The sequence below is a fragment of the Loxodonta africana genome, chromosome X (genome assembly GCF_030014295.1).
Source record: "Loxodonta africana isolate mLoxAfr1 chromosome X, mLoxAfr1.hap2, whole genome shotgun sequence".
In the NCBI taxonomy this organism is placed as follows: Eukaryota; Metazoa; Chordata; class Mammalia; order Proboscidea; family Elephantidae; genus Loxodonta; species Loxodonta africana.
Window position 1 is genome coordinate 123580260 of NC_087369.1, and position 13776 is coordinate 123594035.

The 13776-nt window shown below is 51.5% G+C and overlaps 1 protein-coding gene across 1 annotated transcript; it reads left to right on the top strand.

Moving 5' to 3' along the window:
* Positions 1–3011: 3011 nt before the first annotated feature.
* Positions 3012–11810, top strand: LOC135228947 (nuclear RNA export factor 1-like). Its single transcript, XM_064278463.1, has 21 exons — positions 3012–3107; positions 5175–5258; positions 5545–5625; positions 5742–5811; positions 5951–6039; positions 6152–6259; positions 6417–6526; positions 7463–7513; positions 7628–7635; positions 7781–7850; positions 8169–8277; positions 8627–8695; positions 8782–8837; positions 8976–9083; positions 9383–9441; positions 9549–9664; positions 9762–9804; positions 10391–10463; positions 11022–11153; positions 11558–11618; positions 11727–11810. Exons 1-21 carry the CDS (start codon positions 3012–3014, stop codon positions 11808–11810), a joined length of 1677 nt encoding a protein of 558 aa, XP_064134533.1.
* The last annotated feature ends 1966 nt before the right edge of the window (positions 11811–13776 follow it).

The following is a 13776-nucleotide window of genomic DNA, read 5'->3' on the forward strand; positions in this document are numbered from 1 at the left end:
CATACTTTGGACGTGTTGTTGGGATGGATTGGTTCCTGGAGAAGACATCATGCTTAATAATGTAGAGGGTCAGCAAAAAAGAGGAAGACCCTCAATGAGATGGGTTGATACAGTGGCTACGACGATGGGCTCAAGCATAGCAACAATTGTGAGGATGGTGCAGGAACGGGCAGTGTTTCGTTCTGTTGTGCATACGGTCACTGTGAGTTGGAACTGACTCTACAGCACCTGAAAACAACAAGAACATCTAAAGACAAAGCAGGACAATGAATGAGCAAGACTGAAGAAGAGTTGATGCATTTGAATTATGGTGTTGGTGAAGAATATTGAATATACCATGGACTGCCAGAAGAAAAAACAAATGTCTTAGAAAAAGGACAGCCAAAATGCTCGCTAGAAGCGAGGATGGCGAGACCTCGTCTCACATAATTTGGACATGTTGTTAGGAGGAAACAGTCCCTGGAGGAGGACATTATGCTTGGTAGAGTAGAAAATCAAAAAATCAAACCCATTGCTGTCCAGTTGATTACGACTCATAGCAACCCTATAGGACAGAGTAGAACTGCCCCATAGAGTTTCCAAGGAGCGCCTGGTGGATTCAAACTGCCAACCTTTTGGTTAGAGCTGAAGCTCTTAACCACTGTGCCACCAGGGTTGGGGTCAGCAAAAAAGAGGAAGATCTTCAACGAGATGGATTGAGACAGTGGCTGCAACAATGGGCTCAGGCGTTATAACAACAATGAGGGTGCGTTTCACTCTGTTGTACATGGGGTTGCTATAAGGCAAAACCGACTCAAAGGCACCTAACAACAACAACAACAAAGTGAAGCGTATGTGCAAAGTGTGCACCAATCTATTTACAGTTGGTATCTGTGGGTCACCGTGAAGGGACCTTATAGATGGAAGATGCAGAATTATTCTCCAAATAGTCTTTTTAGTGTTTAGTATTTTGTAATTAGGCAAATTTGTTGAGAGAAATACTTGAAAATATCTAATAAAAATGAATAAAAAGGTTCACCTGTATGTATTGGTTTAGAAAAATGTTCACAGTATAGGGTTTTTTTTTTTTTTAAATACAACTTCTGGTGTATGTTTCTGTCTTGTGCTTCCCTCAGCCTACATGGTTACACACTCTCATATGCAGATTTATTTTCTCCTCACTCAGGGGCTGGACTTCCTTCCTCAGGGGCTGGACTTCTTCTCTTGGGGGCTAGAGATTGCTTCCAGGGAGTGAGAAATTCCAAAAAGTTTCGGCTGATGTGAGGCTCCAAGGCACTGCTTCCCCCTCAAAAAGCCTCATGGTTTGAGACTTTCAGAGCTACACTTCTGGCTCCAACCACCAGGGGGAATCTATCTACATTGAGTACTTTTTTTTTTTTTTTAAAAGAAGATGGCATTTTCCTCCCGCCCTCCCCCCAGAGTCTGTTCTTTCCTTTATAGATACCAGGCTTTCTTTTTCATATGTTCTCTCTGGGATGGCTTCAGGTATTTCCTGGTCTTTCTGTTACTTTGCCCTAATGTAAAAAAAGCCCTATATAGTGCAGCAAACAAAACCCTATATAGTGCAGGAAGGCTTTATTAAAGCTGTGCAGGAGGGGGTCATCCCCCTTCCATGGAGCTCAGTTCCACTCTGTTTTCCCATGTAGCATCTGAGCAACTGCAAACAAGCTCCTGCCTTTTGCTAAGCCTCAGCAACCTCAGAGTGCTGGTGATTCTGCATTCACGGCCCCATTGTGAGGAATACATGAACAAATTGATGTAATGTAGCAAGCGCAACGGGCCCTCAGAGTTCCCTGGGTTTGCAGAACGAAGGAACACGATGTAACACAACAGACACAGATCTTGGTGCACAGCCTACCCTCAGTTCCCTGAGTTTGTAGCTACAATAGCTGAGCCCCAGGCCTCCTGACTCTAGTTAACCACCTCAGCTGGGGGTAGGGGAGTAGCTCAGTTGGGAACGCCTCCCTGGGTGTCAGGCTAGTAGCAAACTCAGGGGGCATAAGAACAGGAAGTTAAGTCTCCTCTGGCCCACAGGGGTCTCCTCTCTATGCCTTTGGGGAGGAGACTTCCTGTGAGGACTCCATCTTGCTCTCCTGTGGCCCTGATAAGGTGGCTTGGGGAGTGCTCTCGCCTTCCTCAGCAGCCCTCCTGGATCTGCCCCACACCCCAGGCTCCAGACCTGACAGATTCTCCTCAGGAAATTCCTGTGAGGACAGTAGTGACAGGATACTGGTTGTAGGCCACACCATGGGTGAGTGGGTCAGCACAGGAGGCAGGAGGGGTTCTGGGCCCCTCCCCCACCGCACTAGATAACAGCAGACCCCTTTAGATGGGGGGTGGTGAGTACCCAGGTAACTTTTCCACTCTCCTGAGGTTGGGGGGTCAAGTGGGCCCTGAGACCCCTGTCATGGTTCCACATGGAAAACCTCTCTTCCTGTGGTTTGGTCCTGGTTGAGGTGAAATCTTCTGCCTGGTTGAGGGGAAAGGCCTGGGTCAAGTGGTTCAGAGTTTGGGGAGTAGGAAGTGTTGCCTGGGGTGGGGGTGTTGAAAATTAACATTTTTGGGATTTATACTAGAGGTGGCGTAACTGAATGAGGGTTCTCGTCCTGTCCTATTAGCCTATTGAAATAAGACAGATGCCACACCACCAGTTGCACGGGAAACAGAAAATGGAAATTCACTGTGCAAACAAGGAGCAGCTTGCGGCCTTGCAGCCAAAAGGCCACAGGCTCCCTGCCCCAGGGGACCTTGGAGTTTTTATGCCCTCCAGTCCCCAGGGGACAGGGATTGGTGCCCAAAATCTGACACCCCCGGTCCCTCCCATGTCCATATTTGGAGATCCAGGTGCTGTGTCATGTTGTAAAGGAAGGAACCTTTGGCTTTACAGATGGGCTTGGGGGCAGCTGTGTGCCTGAGAACATCTTCCTCTCAGACAATGTTCAAGTCTGGGGTCAAGTTAGGACCACGGCTCTTCAGGTCCTGCGTATGCAGCAAGATCCTGGTTTGCGGACATGGGGGATTCCGGTGGCAAATTCAAACCGAGGTTAGGGCTGAGGCAGGGTCAGGCCAAGCTGCAGTTAGAAACTGCTGGTCGCAGGGCTGCGAAGGTGCGGGGCAGGGGCGGGGAGCTGCGGCGGAGCCTGTGAAGCCTAGGCAGTGGGTTCAGTGGGGGAAGGGCTGGGAACTCACCGTTATCCTGGAATCCTTACACCAACCATTCAAGATAGATTGCATCACTGTCACAGAAGTTTCCAGGAGCTTGTTTTATGGCCCAGCATATGATCTATTCCGGAAAGTTCATGTGTGGTTGTTAGGTGCAGTGTTCTATGTCGGCAAGTGAATTTTGTTTCTCATGTTTTTAAAATGTTCTCCTTCTAACTAAAATTGACTTTACCTGTATTATCCGTCACTCAGTTAAAATGTCCCACTGTCACTGTGGACATGCCCATTTCGCCATTTACTTCCGTCACTTTTTGCTGTGTACATTTTGGCTTCTATGTTCAGTGGTGCACACAGATTTAGAGTCGTTTTATTATTATTTCCTTGTGGAATTGAACCTCTTATCCCTCTTTAGTAACGTTTTTGTCCTAAAGTTTACTTTTTGTCTTATTAATATGGTTATACTGACTTGGTGTCTCTTTATTAGTTTTGAAAATTTCTCAGACATGATCTCTTTAAATACTACTTCTCCACTATTCCCCTTTTTTCTTTCCAGACTCCAATGAAACACGTGTTAGATTTGTTCACTATATCCCTGCCCCCTCCTTTGGTATTCTCCATCATTTTATCTCTCCAGGCTTCGTTTTGGGTATTTTCTTTAGACCTAGCTTTCATTTCTCTAAGTCAAAGTGGTGAATTTGCCTTTGATCCTTGAACTATAGCACCAAATATTCAGGGTAGGTTTTATTATTCCCCTAGAGCAGAAGAGGGAGGTAAGGGTTAGAGATGTTAAGCAACTTGTCCTGGGTCACTCAGACTGGAAACAGCAGAGCAGAGACTAACATCGCAGACCGGACCCTCGGCCCAAGGCCCTCTGCTGTGCTGGCTCTCTCCTGGGCTGTGAATGACCCCGACCTCTCATATCCCAGGAAGAGGAGCCACGGTGAAGTCTTTCAGCCTCTGCACCACTGTACTGTATTTCTTTCTACATTATTAAAAGTCAGTGAAATTACTTCACTAGCCATAGTGTTTTCACAGGACTTTTTCTGGCATTCGGACCATTGATATGTTGTTCTCCATTTCAGCGGATAGTCATCAAGTTAATCCTTTTCGAAGAAGAGGAAGACACTGGGGTATTTCACAAAGGAGATATGATAGTTGGTCTCAACAAGTCAGGCCCAGCATTCATCCGTCATCACACCAGGAGCGAGATAGAGACGTGGCAATGAGTGATGCCCACGTGAGCCCTGAAGTAAGATAGTAAGTGACCACTCAGCATGGTGGCATGTACCAACCAGTGGAATAGGTAACCCTGTATGTAACTCTGTCAATCCTCCTCTCCAACCTGGTAGAGTGGGCGATGCTGGGACCAGATTAACGGCTGGGCAAATATTGTTATAGCCTTGAAATCAGTAGAGTGAGGTGTTAGAAGACTTTCCTGGCATTCATGGACACCTTCTTTCTCTCCACATCCCCACAGCACACCATATGCCATCCCAAGCTACTACTGGAGAGGCAGTTGTCACAGAGGAGACCAAACCCATGGGAATATGGAGAGAGACAGAAAACCTCCACAGGAAGGAATGGAGGAGGACTGGCAGGATGGAAGCTCCAGGAGCTGGTTCAAGGTCACAGTGAGTGTCCTGGCAAAATGCACATAATATGCAGGAGACACAGGTTGGGCGGAGCTGTGCTGAGCTCCTGGAGACACTAGGTACTTTGCTGGGGCACAGAGAGTTGGTAACTTGTCCTTTGTTGTACTAGGTGTTAACATCCTCGATTGGTCTAAAGGTAGGATGGGAGAAGTAATAAAAAGGGAAGAGGCTGAAGGCAGGGAGAATGGGAAGTTTGTCTAAAGGCAAAGGTGGAAACTGCTCACAAAGAGATAGAGAAACTCCCCACAGCATGGCTCAGTTTGGCTCAGACTTAGGTCTGAAAGGAACACATGGTTGGGACTCTTTAAGCTTTATTTCCGTCATGTCAGTCTCCTCTCCCGTCCTTTCTTTTGATCTCAGTTTCCATCTGGCATAAAATATGATGAGAAGTGCATGCAGAATTTGATCAAGAGCCTGTGCAGTGTCCCCTTAAACCTGACCGAGGTAAGAGAGGGCAGGGAGGCAGCCGAGTGGGCACAGGGCAGGTGGAGGGGCCAGGCTGAGCAGGGAGTCTGGCCTCTTACTGTATTTCTCTTGCCCCTCCCTCTCCCTGAATCCTCACTGTGAGAAAGTCAGCAGCATGATTTGCAATGAAGATAAGGAAAGGGCCTGTGTCACAGCATGGCCAGGGCTAGCTAGGGCCAGGACGGCAGGCTAGGGGATGGGTCTTGCTTGATCTTGCGTTTCAGAGTTCCTGGAATTTACCCACATTCTTCTATCTTCTCTGCAGCCATCTATCTCTGCCAGGCCCTCTGCTGTACCCTACTGTAAGCAGAAGGAGCTGAAGTCACAAAAAGCGAAACTCATAAAGGTAATGCAGACTCAGGACCTGTGCGCACAGACCCAGTCCCAGCACTTCTTCCCTCACCAATTTCCCACTCCACCACCTGGCGTCAGAGTCACTGACCCCCATCTCTGTCTGTGCAGGTGACCAAGAACAAAGGATATGAAGTCCCCCAGCAAGCTCATGACCTCCAGAGAGTCCACTCAGACCCAGGTATGCCTGACAGCAGTAATTCTAAGGCAGTTGTGGGCAGCAGGAGGGTTAGGGGGCAACTTGGGGAGGTGTTGGTGCTGGGGCTGGTCCAGCTGGGCCCCTCTCCTCCTTCTGAATCCCTCCTCTTGGCTTCCTGAAGACGCGAGGATCCACTGTATTGAAAAGGGGCCAAATTTTAGAAACTGCATGGCTGCCTCCCTCCAGATCCATGAAGAGAACTCGCCCAAGGTGAGGCCTTAGATCCAGTGCTGAGCGGGAGGGTGGGACAGATGGGGTGGAGTGCACATTTGTCCCAGGTATCACCTCTTGGGCCTTCAGTCTAGCTCTTCCCTCATCACAGCTTTTGTCCTTCAACTCGAGCAACAACACACCCCACCAGCTGGTTGGCCTGCGTGACACCACACAGAAGGCCCCCAACATCAGGAGCCTGAACCTCTCCAAAAATGAGGTGAGAAGCCATAGCCAGAGTGATTTGAACTGAAGGTGGTTGGCCTTATTAAGGTGATGACAAGAGTTAAGCAAGGCCATCTGTGGGAGAGCGTGGATCTGGGTTGCATGGCCCTCTGGCTCTCTCCCTGATTCATGTTTCCTTGTCATAATTACAGGTGATGTCTGAAGGGGAGTTGGACGAGGTGAAAGGGCTGGAGCCAGAAGAGATGTGCGCAGGCAGAAACACCCCGTGCACCACCTTCCCGGATAAGGCCACCAACATAAGGTGAGGTGTGCCCTCTGTTGGCCCCGGCAGCCTGAGCTGCCCCTGATAGTGCCCATCTGCAGGAGGCTGCAGCCCTGGAATTCCGGGAGGACCATGTGCCCTGCCCTCTCCTCTCTTTGTCTCTCACCTGTCCTTAGAGGTCTCCCTGCCTTCGTCTGGCCTGCTCACTGCTCCCCTGAGCTGGGGCCTGTTTCCTGCCTCTCTGCACCCAGCCACCCAGCCTTCTCTGGCATAGCCTCTGCTAAATGTGCTCCAGGAAGCAGGGCTCCCCCTTCTTCTCCTGGGCCAGGGGTGTCCAGACTGTACCCTACTCCCCGACTGGGGCTGCCTGGAGCCAGATCCTGGTGCCCTGGATTGTGAAGGCTCCTCCTGACCAGGGCCTCCTCTGAGACAGGCCTTCCTGCCTCTGAGCTGAGATGGGGCTTCCCTCCCTGTCCTATGATGGGCCCTCTCTCCCTTGCTGGAAAAGGGTCCCCTGACCTGCCCCAGCTGGATATCTTCTCATGACATCTGTTGCTATGGCCCAGTGAAGGAAATGGGCTCTCCTGGGGAAGAAATCTGGGTTCCCTGAGTCAAAGATCAGAAGCGGGTCACCGCCAGTGAGCAAAAGGCTTCCCAAGAAAGGTGCAGAGTGTGGGAGGAGGGGGGCAGAGTCGGATAAGGATACAGAGAGGGTCCTCTCAGGGGCACTGCCCCCTCCCCCACCCAGTCACAGCATCCTGCCTGGCCCTTCAGAGAAGCACTGGGTAGACCAAGGTGGTCTGATTCTTCAAAGGGCCAACTAAGACAGGCACAGTTGTTCAGGAGACATCAGGGGAGAAGATGGGGTTAATAAGAGGGGCCACAGATCCTGAATCCCATGCTGTGCCTTTACCGGAACCTTTCCTCCTGGGGAAGGTCTCCTGCCTCACTGGCTGCTCTGTTTCCCATGCCCAGCTCAGATAGCATGACACAGGTGACAAAGGCCAATGGGCCCCAGCCCAACAAGTACCTGATTTCCATTTCTTCCTGGCCCCAGGGCCAGTCAGGGGCAGATGAAGGACAGGGCAGCTGCAGGGGAGCCATTTCCCCTTTCTTCCCCCCTTTCTCCCTAATCCCCAGCACCCACAGTAAGCTTCTCCCCCTTGCCTTTCCTTGCCTTTCTCTTTCTCTTTAGTCTCCACTCCCCTATGTTTCCCCTCCCTACCTGCCCTCCGTTTCTGTCCTCACCCCCTCCGTGCGCCCTGAGCCTGCCTCACCCATCTCCCTCTCCAGCATCCAGGGCCATCCCTGGGGATGTGCTGGTCTTGTCCAGGGCCAGGCCTGGCAGAGCACTGGACACCTGGTGAGGGAGCAGAGCCCTGGGCCCCACCCCATTCCCTCCTCCCTCCAGAGCCTTCCCTGGGGACTTGGAGGGAGGTAAGTGAGGCAGGAGGGGAAGGAATCCCTGGGGCCTGGGCTCCACAAGCTGCTTCTGTGTCACTGGAGAAGGGGGTCAGGGCCCTCCTGTGGGAGCCTCCCAGGAGGAAGTGGGGGAAGAGGGGTATGGAGAGAGGGCCCACGAGCTCTCTCTGGGTGAGTCCATGGGAGAGGTTCCCAGGGTCCAGGAGTGGTGGCGGCACTGGAGAGTAGGTGGGACACACCTGGATGTGTTCCTGTGTAGGTGCGCATGCTTCCATGACATGGGCCAGCTGTGTCATTACTTGCTTTTCTCTTTTGTCTTGATATTTGACAGCTCCATCCTGGAATTGTTCCCCAAGTTATTACGCCTGGTAAGTGTCTTTCTTTATCCTTGACTCCTCTAGCTGGTACAGATAGGACTCACAGTCTGCCCTGAGTCACTTAGATTTTGCCCAGGTTAGATTTTTGGATCTGACCCCTAATCCTCATGGGGGACAGACCCATGAGGGAACCTGATAAAGTCTATGGATCTTCTCTGCAGTTCTTTACCGGCTTCTGGGAGCCCCTGGTGAAGACATCACAGTAGTCTTGCCCATGGAATTTCCAAGGCCCTTTCACCCTGACCTTTGACCCTCCCTCTCTCCTGCGCCCATCCTTTTCCCTGACCATTCGGTGCCACCTCCCTGGTCTGCACTGCTCATTTCCTCTTCCGTTCCCCAGGATAACCACGAGGTACCCCCACCCGTTGTCTTTGGCACTGAAGCCTCCAAGAAGCTACCAGTCTGCAAGGTGAGGAGGTGGTATCGAGTAGAGCCGGGGGAGGGTGGGTGAGGAGATGATAACAGCCATGGTTCTGGGAACCGTTTTGATTCCAGGGGAGCATCTTCGGATCTGAGACCCTGAAGAATCTAATCCTAGAATTCCTGCAGCAGTAAGTACCTCTGGGACCCCGAGGCAGGGTGGGATGTGATGGGTCAGGTCACCCAGGCACAGGCCTGCTCATGGGGGGCTTTCAAGTCCACTTAGGGTCCCAGACCACAGACAGCCCGTCCCCTTTGCTTCCCCACAGGTACTACTGCATCTATGACTACGAGGACAGGCGGGGTCTCCAGGATGCTTACCACAATGAGGCCTGCTTCTCGCTGGCCATTCCCTTCAACCCTGAGGACCTGGTTCCGTGAGCATCACAGTGTCAGCACTGGGCCCACTGACTCCCCAGGAGACAAGGCCAAAACTCATTATTGTTGAGATGATTCAATCCTATGGGACAGGCTAGAATTACCCCTTATTGTTTTCCAAACCTGTAATCTTTATGGAAACAGGCTGCCACATCATTTTCCATCAGAACAGGTGGTCGGTTTGATCCCTGAGCTTTTGTTTAGCAGCCGACCACTTTAACCCATGTGCCACCCAGGTCAGCTCCTGGCAATGCCCACACTGGCTGGACCCAAGTTCCTTTTCCTCTATTTTTCTTAGAAGCTGGTTTGACAAATATTCCAAGGGGAGCAGGAATATAAAGAAACTCAAAGACCCCGGTAAGTGTGTGAGGGGGAAGATGCGTGGGACAGGAGATGTCAAGTGGTCAGTCGTAGGGTCAGGTGAGTGAGGCAGCCCCTGCCCTTCTCTTCTCCTCCCCCCACAGTCCTGTGTGTTCATTTGCTGAAACACACAAAACGTGACATTGTTGACTTCCTCAGTGAGTTGCCCAGAACCCAGCATGACATCAGCTCCTTGGTGGTGGACATGTGTGTCCAGACGGTGAGCACCTGCTTCCTCCCTGAGACTGGTCCAGAGGCTGGAGGTGGGTAGGGGCCTTAGGGGGATCCTGGGAGCCTGAGCTGTTTTACTCTTTCAGGAAAAGATGCTCTGCTTTTCTGTCAGCGGGGCCTTCAAGGAGGGTGAGTGTCTGTACAGTCCCTTCCCATGTCCGTTAGTGCTCCCTCCCCCGACTGACTCCCTCTCAGAACTCTCCAGGCTTCCCTGATCCCTTCCCTTCCTATTCCCTCTGTGCTCCCCAGCACCCACCCTGCCCCCTACCCACCCTGGTCTGACCTAAGCCCATACCTGTCTGTCTCCGCACAACACATGAGTTAGGGACACAGGCTGTGGAGTTTGATGGCTCTCATCCCAGTCCCTCACTCTGACACCTTGGGACACTTGCTTACCTCTCAATCTCCTCATTTGTAAAATGGGCTTAGTAATACCCATCTCTTGGGCTGCTGTGAAAAACGAGTCAAATGAACTTGTGAAGAGTGTGTCACAGGGCCTAACACGGACTAGGGCCCTATCACTGGGAGGTGGTTGGTCCTGCGGTTGCCCTCCCCAGTGCTGACACCCCCTCCTGACTCCCAGTAGAGGGTTGCCCCATTCTGGCCCCCTTCAGGGTAAGACAGGAGTATCAGGTAAGACCACGACTGGGGAAAGCTGCTGGTGAGCGTGTAAAGCATGGGCAACTCTGAGGGGAATTGTTTGTCATCCTTGAAGTGGAAGGACTGTTTCAGGCTCATGTCCGTGCCTTTACCCGGATCTTCATCGCTACTCCTTCCAGCAACTCCAGGTAACTGCTGTGTAACTGCTGTGTCGTTGTCGTGAGTGCCACATGGGAACACTCATCCCAGCCTGGGGCCAATGGTGTGGGAAGCTGACGGTGAATTCCTCAGGGTTTCCCCGATATGGCAGAATTCCAAAAGGTAGACCCCAGGAGCAGTCGAGCCCAGTGGTTAAGAGCGTAGGCTCTGAGGCTGGAGTAGAGGGTTCTCACCGTGACCTCAGCATTCACCAGCTGTGTGACCTTGGTGAAGTTACACAAATTCTCTGTGACTCAGTGTCCTCCTCTGAATACGGGGATTAGAGTATCAACATCCTCAGGCTGTTGTAAAGGGAAAAGGCGAATGTGAAACACTCCCTGGGTTGGGAGTAACCTATGCATCTAGTGCAGTTGGGAGTTACTTCTCCAAAGGCAGGTTCTGTGGGAGGGGAAAGGGTACCAGCCAAGGAGTCTGGGAGGCAGGCGGAGTAAGGGACGGAAGGAAAGTGGTTGCTGAGTAGGGGCACAATCCTTGTTGGGGATGTGGGATTCTCTGTCCAGCTGTCTGAGGCCCCATTCTTCCGTCAGCCTACGCATCGTGAACGACCAACTGTGTGTGGGGGACGGCAGCCCCATAGAGACCCAGGGTTCCTTCCCCACCCCAGTGCCCACACCCTCCTCCAGCCCTGTGCCTACCTTCTCGGAGAAGCAGCAGAAATGGTGCAGGCATCCTCCACCCAGTCTGGGATGAACCTTGAGTGGCCTCAGAAGTGAGTGCTGGGAGTGGTTGGGGATGGGCTGAGCTGGGAGGAGCTGGGGACTGAATGATGGGAACTTACTTCTCTACTTCACTCATTGTCACAGGGAACATCTGTCATTCTCAGTACATACTACACCACCGGGTTGTTTGAACAGGTGCACAGCACTTTCTGAGTTCCGAAAACCCTGTTGCTTTACTGACAGGCACTGGGGTTTCCAAAAGTTCTCTCCCTTACACCCCGCTCCACAGTGCTCATTCTGCTGCTTATGTCACAGAAACCATGTTTCTGATGCACAGATTAGGTCGTGGGTTTGTGTGGTCAGTGTCTCCACGATGGGTGTCACCCGGCCCTCCTCCACTCCAGGTGCCTTCATGACAACAACTGGGACTACACCAGAGCCTCACAAATGTTCACTCTGTCCACTGTGAGGTCTGGGAACTCAGGCCAGTGAACAGAGGCCAGGTGGCCTGGGGATGACACTCAGGGCTCCTGGCTCTGATGATGCCCCACCTCCTCCCTTCCCTCCCTCCAGCCTGTGCTCAAGATCCCAGAAGACACCTTCATGAAGTGTTCCATGATTCTGACAATGAAAACTCCAAAGGAGCCAGGATTCTGATTATCTCTATCATCCTTGTTGTTCTCCCTCTTTTCTCTGGCCTCTGACTGAGGTGAGAGGCCTGGTGTGGCCTAGGAAGGCAAGGCTGACCTCGTGGGGCTGACACTCTTTCACCCAAAAGGCCATTGTTCTGTGCAATTGTCACACCCAGTTTCTGTTTCTTTTAGAAATAAAGAATGAGTTTGCGTGTTATGTCAAATCCCTGAGGTGGTATCCATTTGAGGCAGGCATTATCATCACTGTCCTGCAGAGGGGGAAGGGAAGGTCCCAGAGGGTAAGGGACTTTCTGGGAAACTACAGAGAAGAGACTCAAATCCTGGACCCACAGTAAAGCCCACTCTGCGGCCCCACTCTGTGGGGCCTTCTCTAACCCTGATAAACCTGGAGGCAGGGTTTCTATGTCCCTAGTGTACTAAGCAGTTGTTTTTATACAGAGAACAGTACTGGTTTCTTCGCCATAGGAAGCTATTCAAATTTAAAAACAACTGTTTGGGAAAAGCAGCGTTAAAGAGCACACGAAATGCTGGGAAGAAGAACGTGTTCACACATATGACTGACATGGCATTCATGTCCTTGATACATAAGGAAATCAGTGCGGAGATAGGAAAACGGTATCAACCTAGAATTCTTATTAAAACAGAAGTTAGCTCATTTATATGAGGCAGGCCCTTCAGGGTCAGTTCTGGAAGGGGTCCTCTGTGGACCCTCCCCTGAGGCCCAGGAACAACGGGGAAGGAGGGCTCAGGTGTAAGGGCAGCCCTGGTAGTCCGGATGGGGAGGGAGCTGGTAAAGCGCAGCCCTTCAGGCCTGTAATTCCTGGGAAGCCCCCAGCCTGCTGCTGTCTGCAGCTGAGAGCCAGCCATGCTCTTGGTTAGAACCATCCTGGGGTCCTGAAGGGCCCAGCACAGGGCAGGCACCCAGAGAGGGCCCAGAACTCCTCTGCCCACTTCACCCCTAGTGTCTCTCTTCACCTCCTGCATTCCCCACCCTTGCCTGGGGCTCCCTCCTAACTCAGGACTCTGGTGGAACTGGCAGGCCACAAGGGCTGTCGTTCCTGCACAGGTGACTCTGCTGCTTGCACCAGCCCAAATGAAAGCACCTGTCGTTTTGAGTGGTCCTTGCTGTCCTTCCCCTGGTAGACTCCAGTCCCATAGACACCCAGGGATACTCCAAGAAACAGACTGACAGACAGGAGCATGTGGGGATTCGGAACTTGGTGAAAGGTCCTGAGACATCAGCCATTTGGGGGCATAGTTGCCACACATTTTTCACGCCAGGCTTCCCTCCTCCCCAATGCCTCACACCTCCGTTGTAATCCCTGCCTCTCTCTCCGCAACAGCACACACGTACCGAATCAAAACTGGGCTGGTCTGAGGCCCAAGGATGGACTCAGAGGGTAGGTGTGGCATAGAGAGCCCCTGGGGCCCACCTTGATGTCTGCCACCATCAGCCCTGATGCCTTTTGGTTTAGGCACTCTCTTAGTTTCCAAGGAGCATCTGGTGGATTCCAACTGCCGACGTTTTGGTTAGCAGCCGTAGCTCTTAACCACTGCACCACCGGGGTTTCCCTTGGTTATCCAGTGTTGCTATAACAGAAACACCACAAGTGGGTGGCTTTAATGGACAGAAATTTATTTTCTCACAGTTTAGGAGGCTAGAAGTCCGAATTCAGGGCAGCATCTCTAGGGGAAGTCTCCCTCTGTCTGCTCTAAGCGAAGGTCCTTGACTCTTCTCAACTTGTATTCATGCGACATGGCATCTGTCTTCCCCTAGTTGTGCTTGCTTCTCTGTGTCTAGTCTGCTCTTTGCATCTCAAAATAGACTGGTTTAAGACATACCTTGCACTAATACTGTCTAATTATAACAAAGAAAACCCATTCCCAAATGGGATTATAGGCCACAGGTATAAAAAAAAAATTAGAATTTACAACGCATATTTTGGAGGACATGATTCAATCCATAGCAG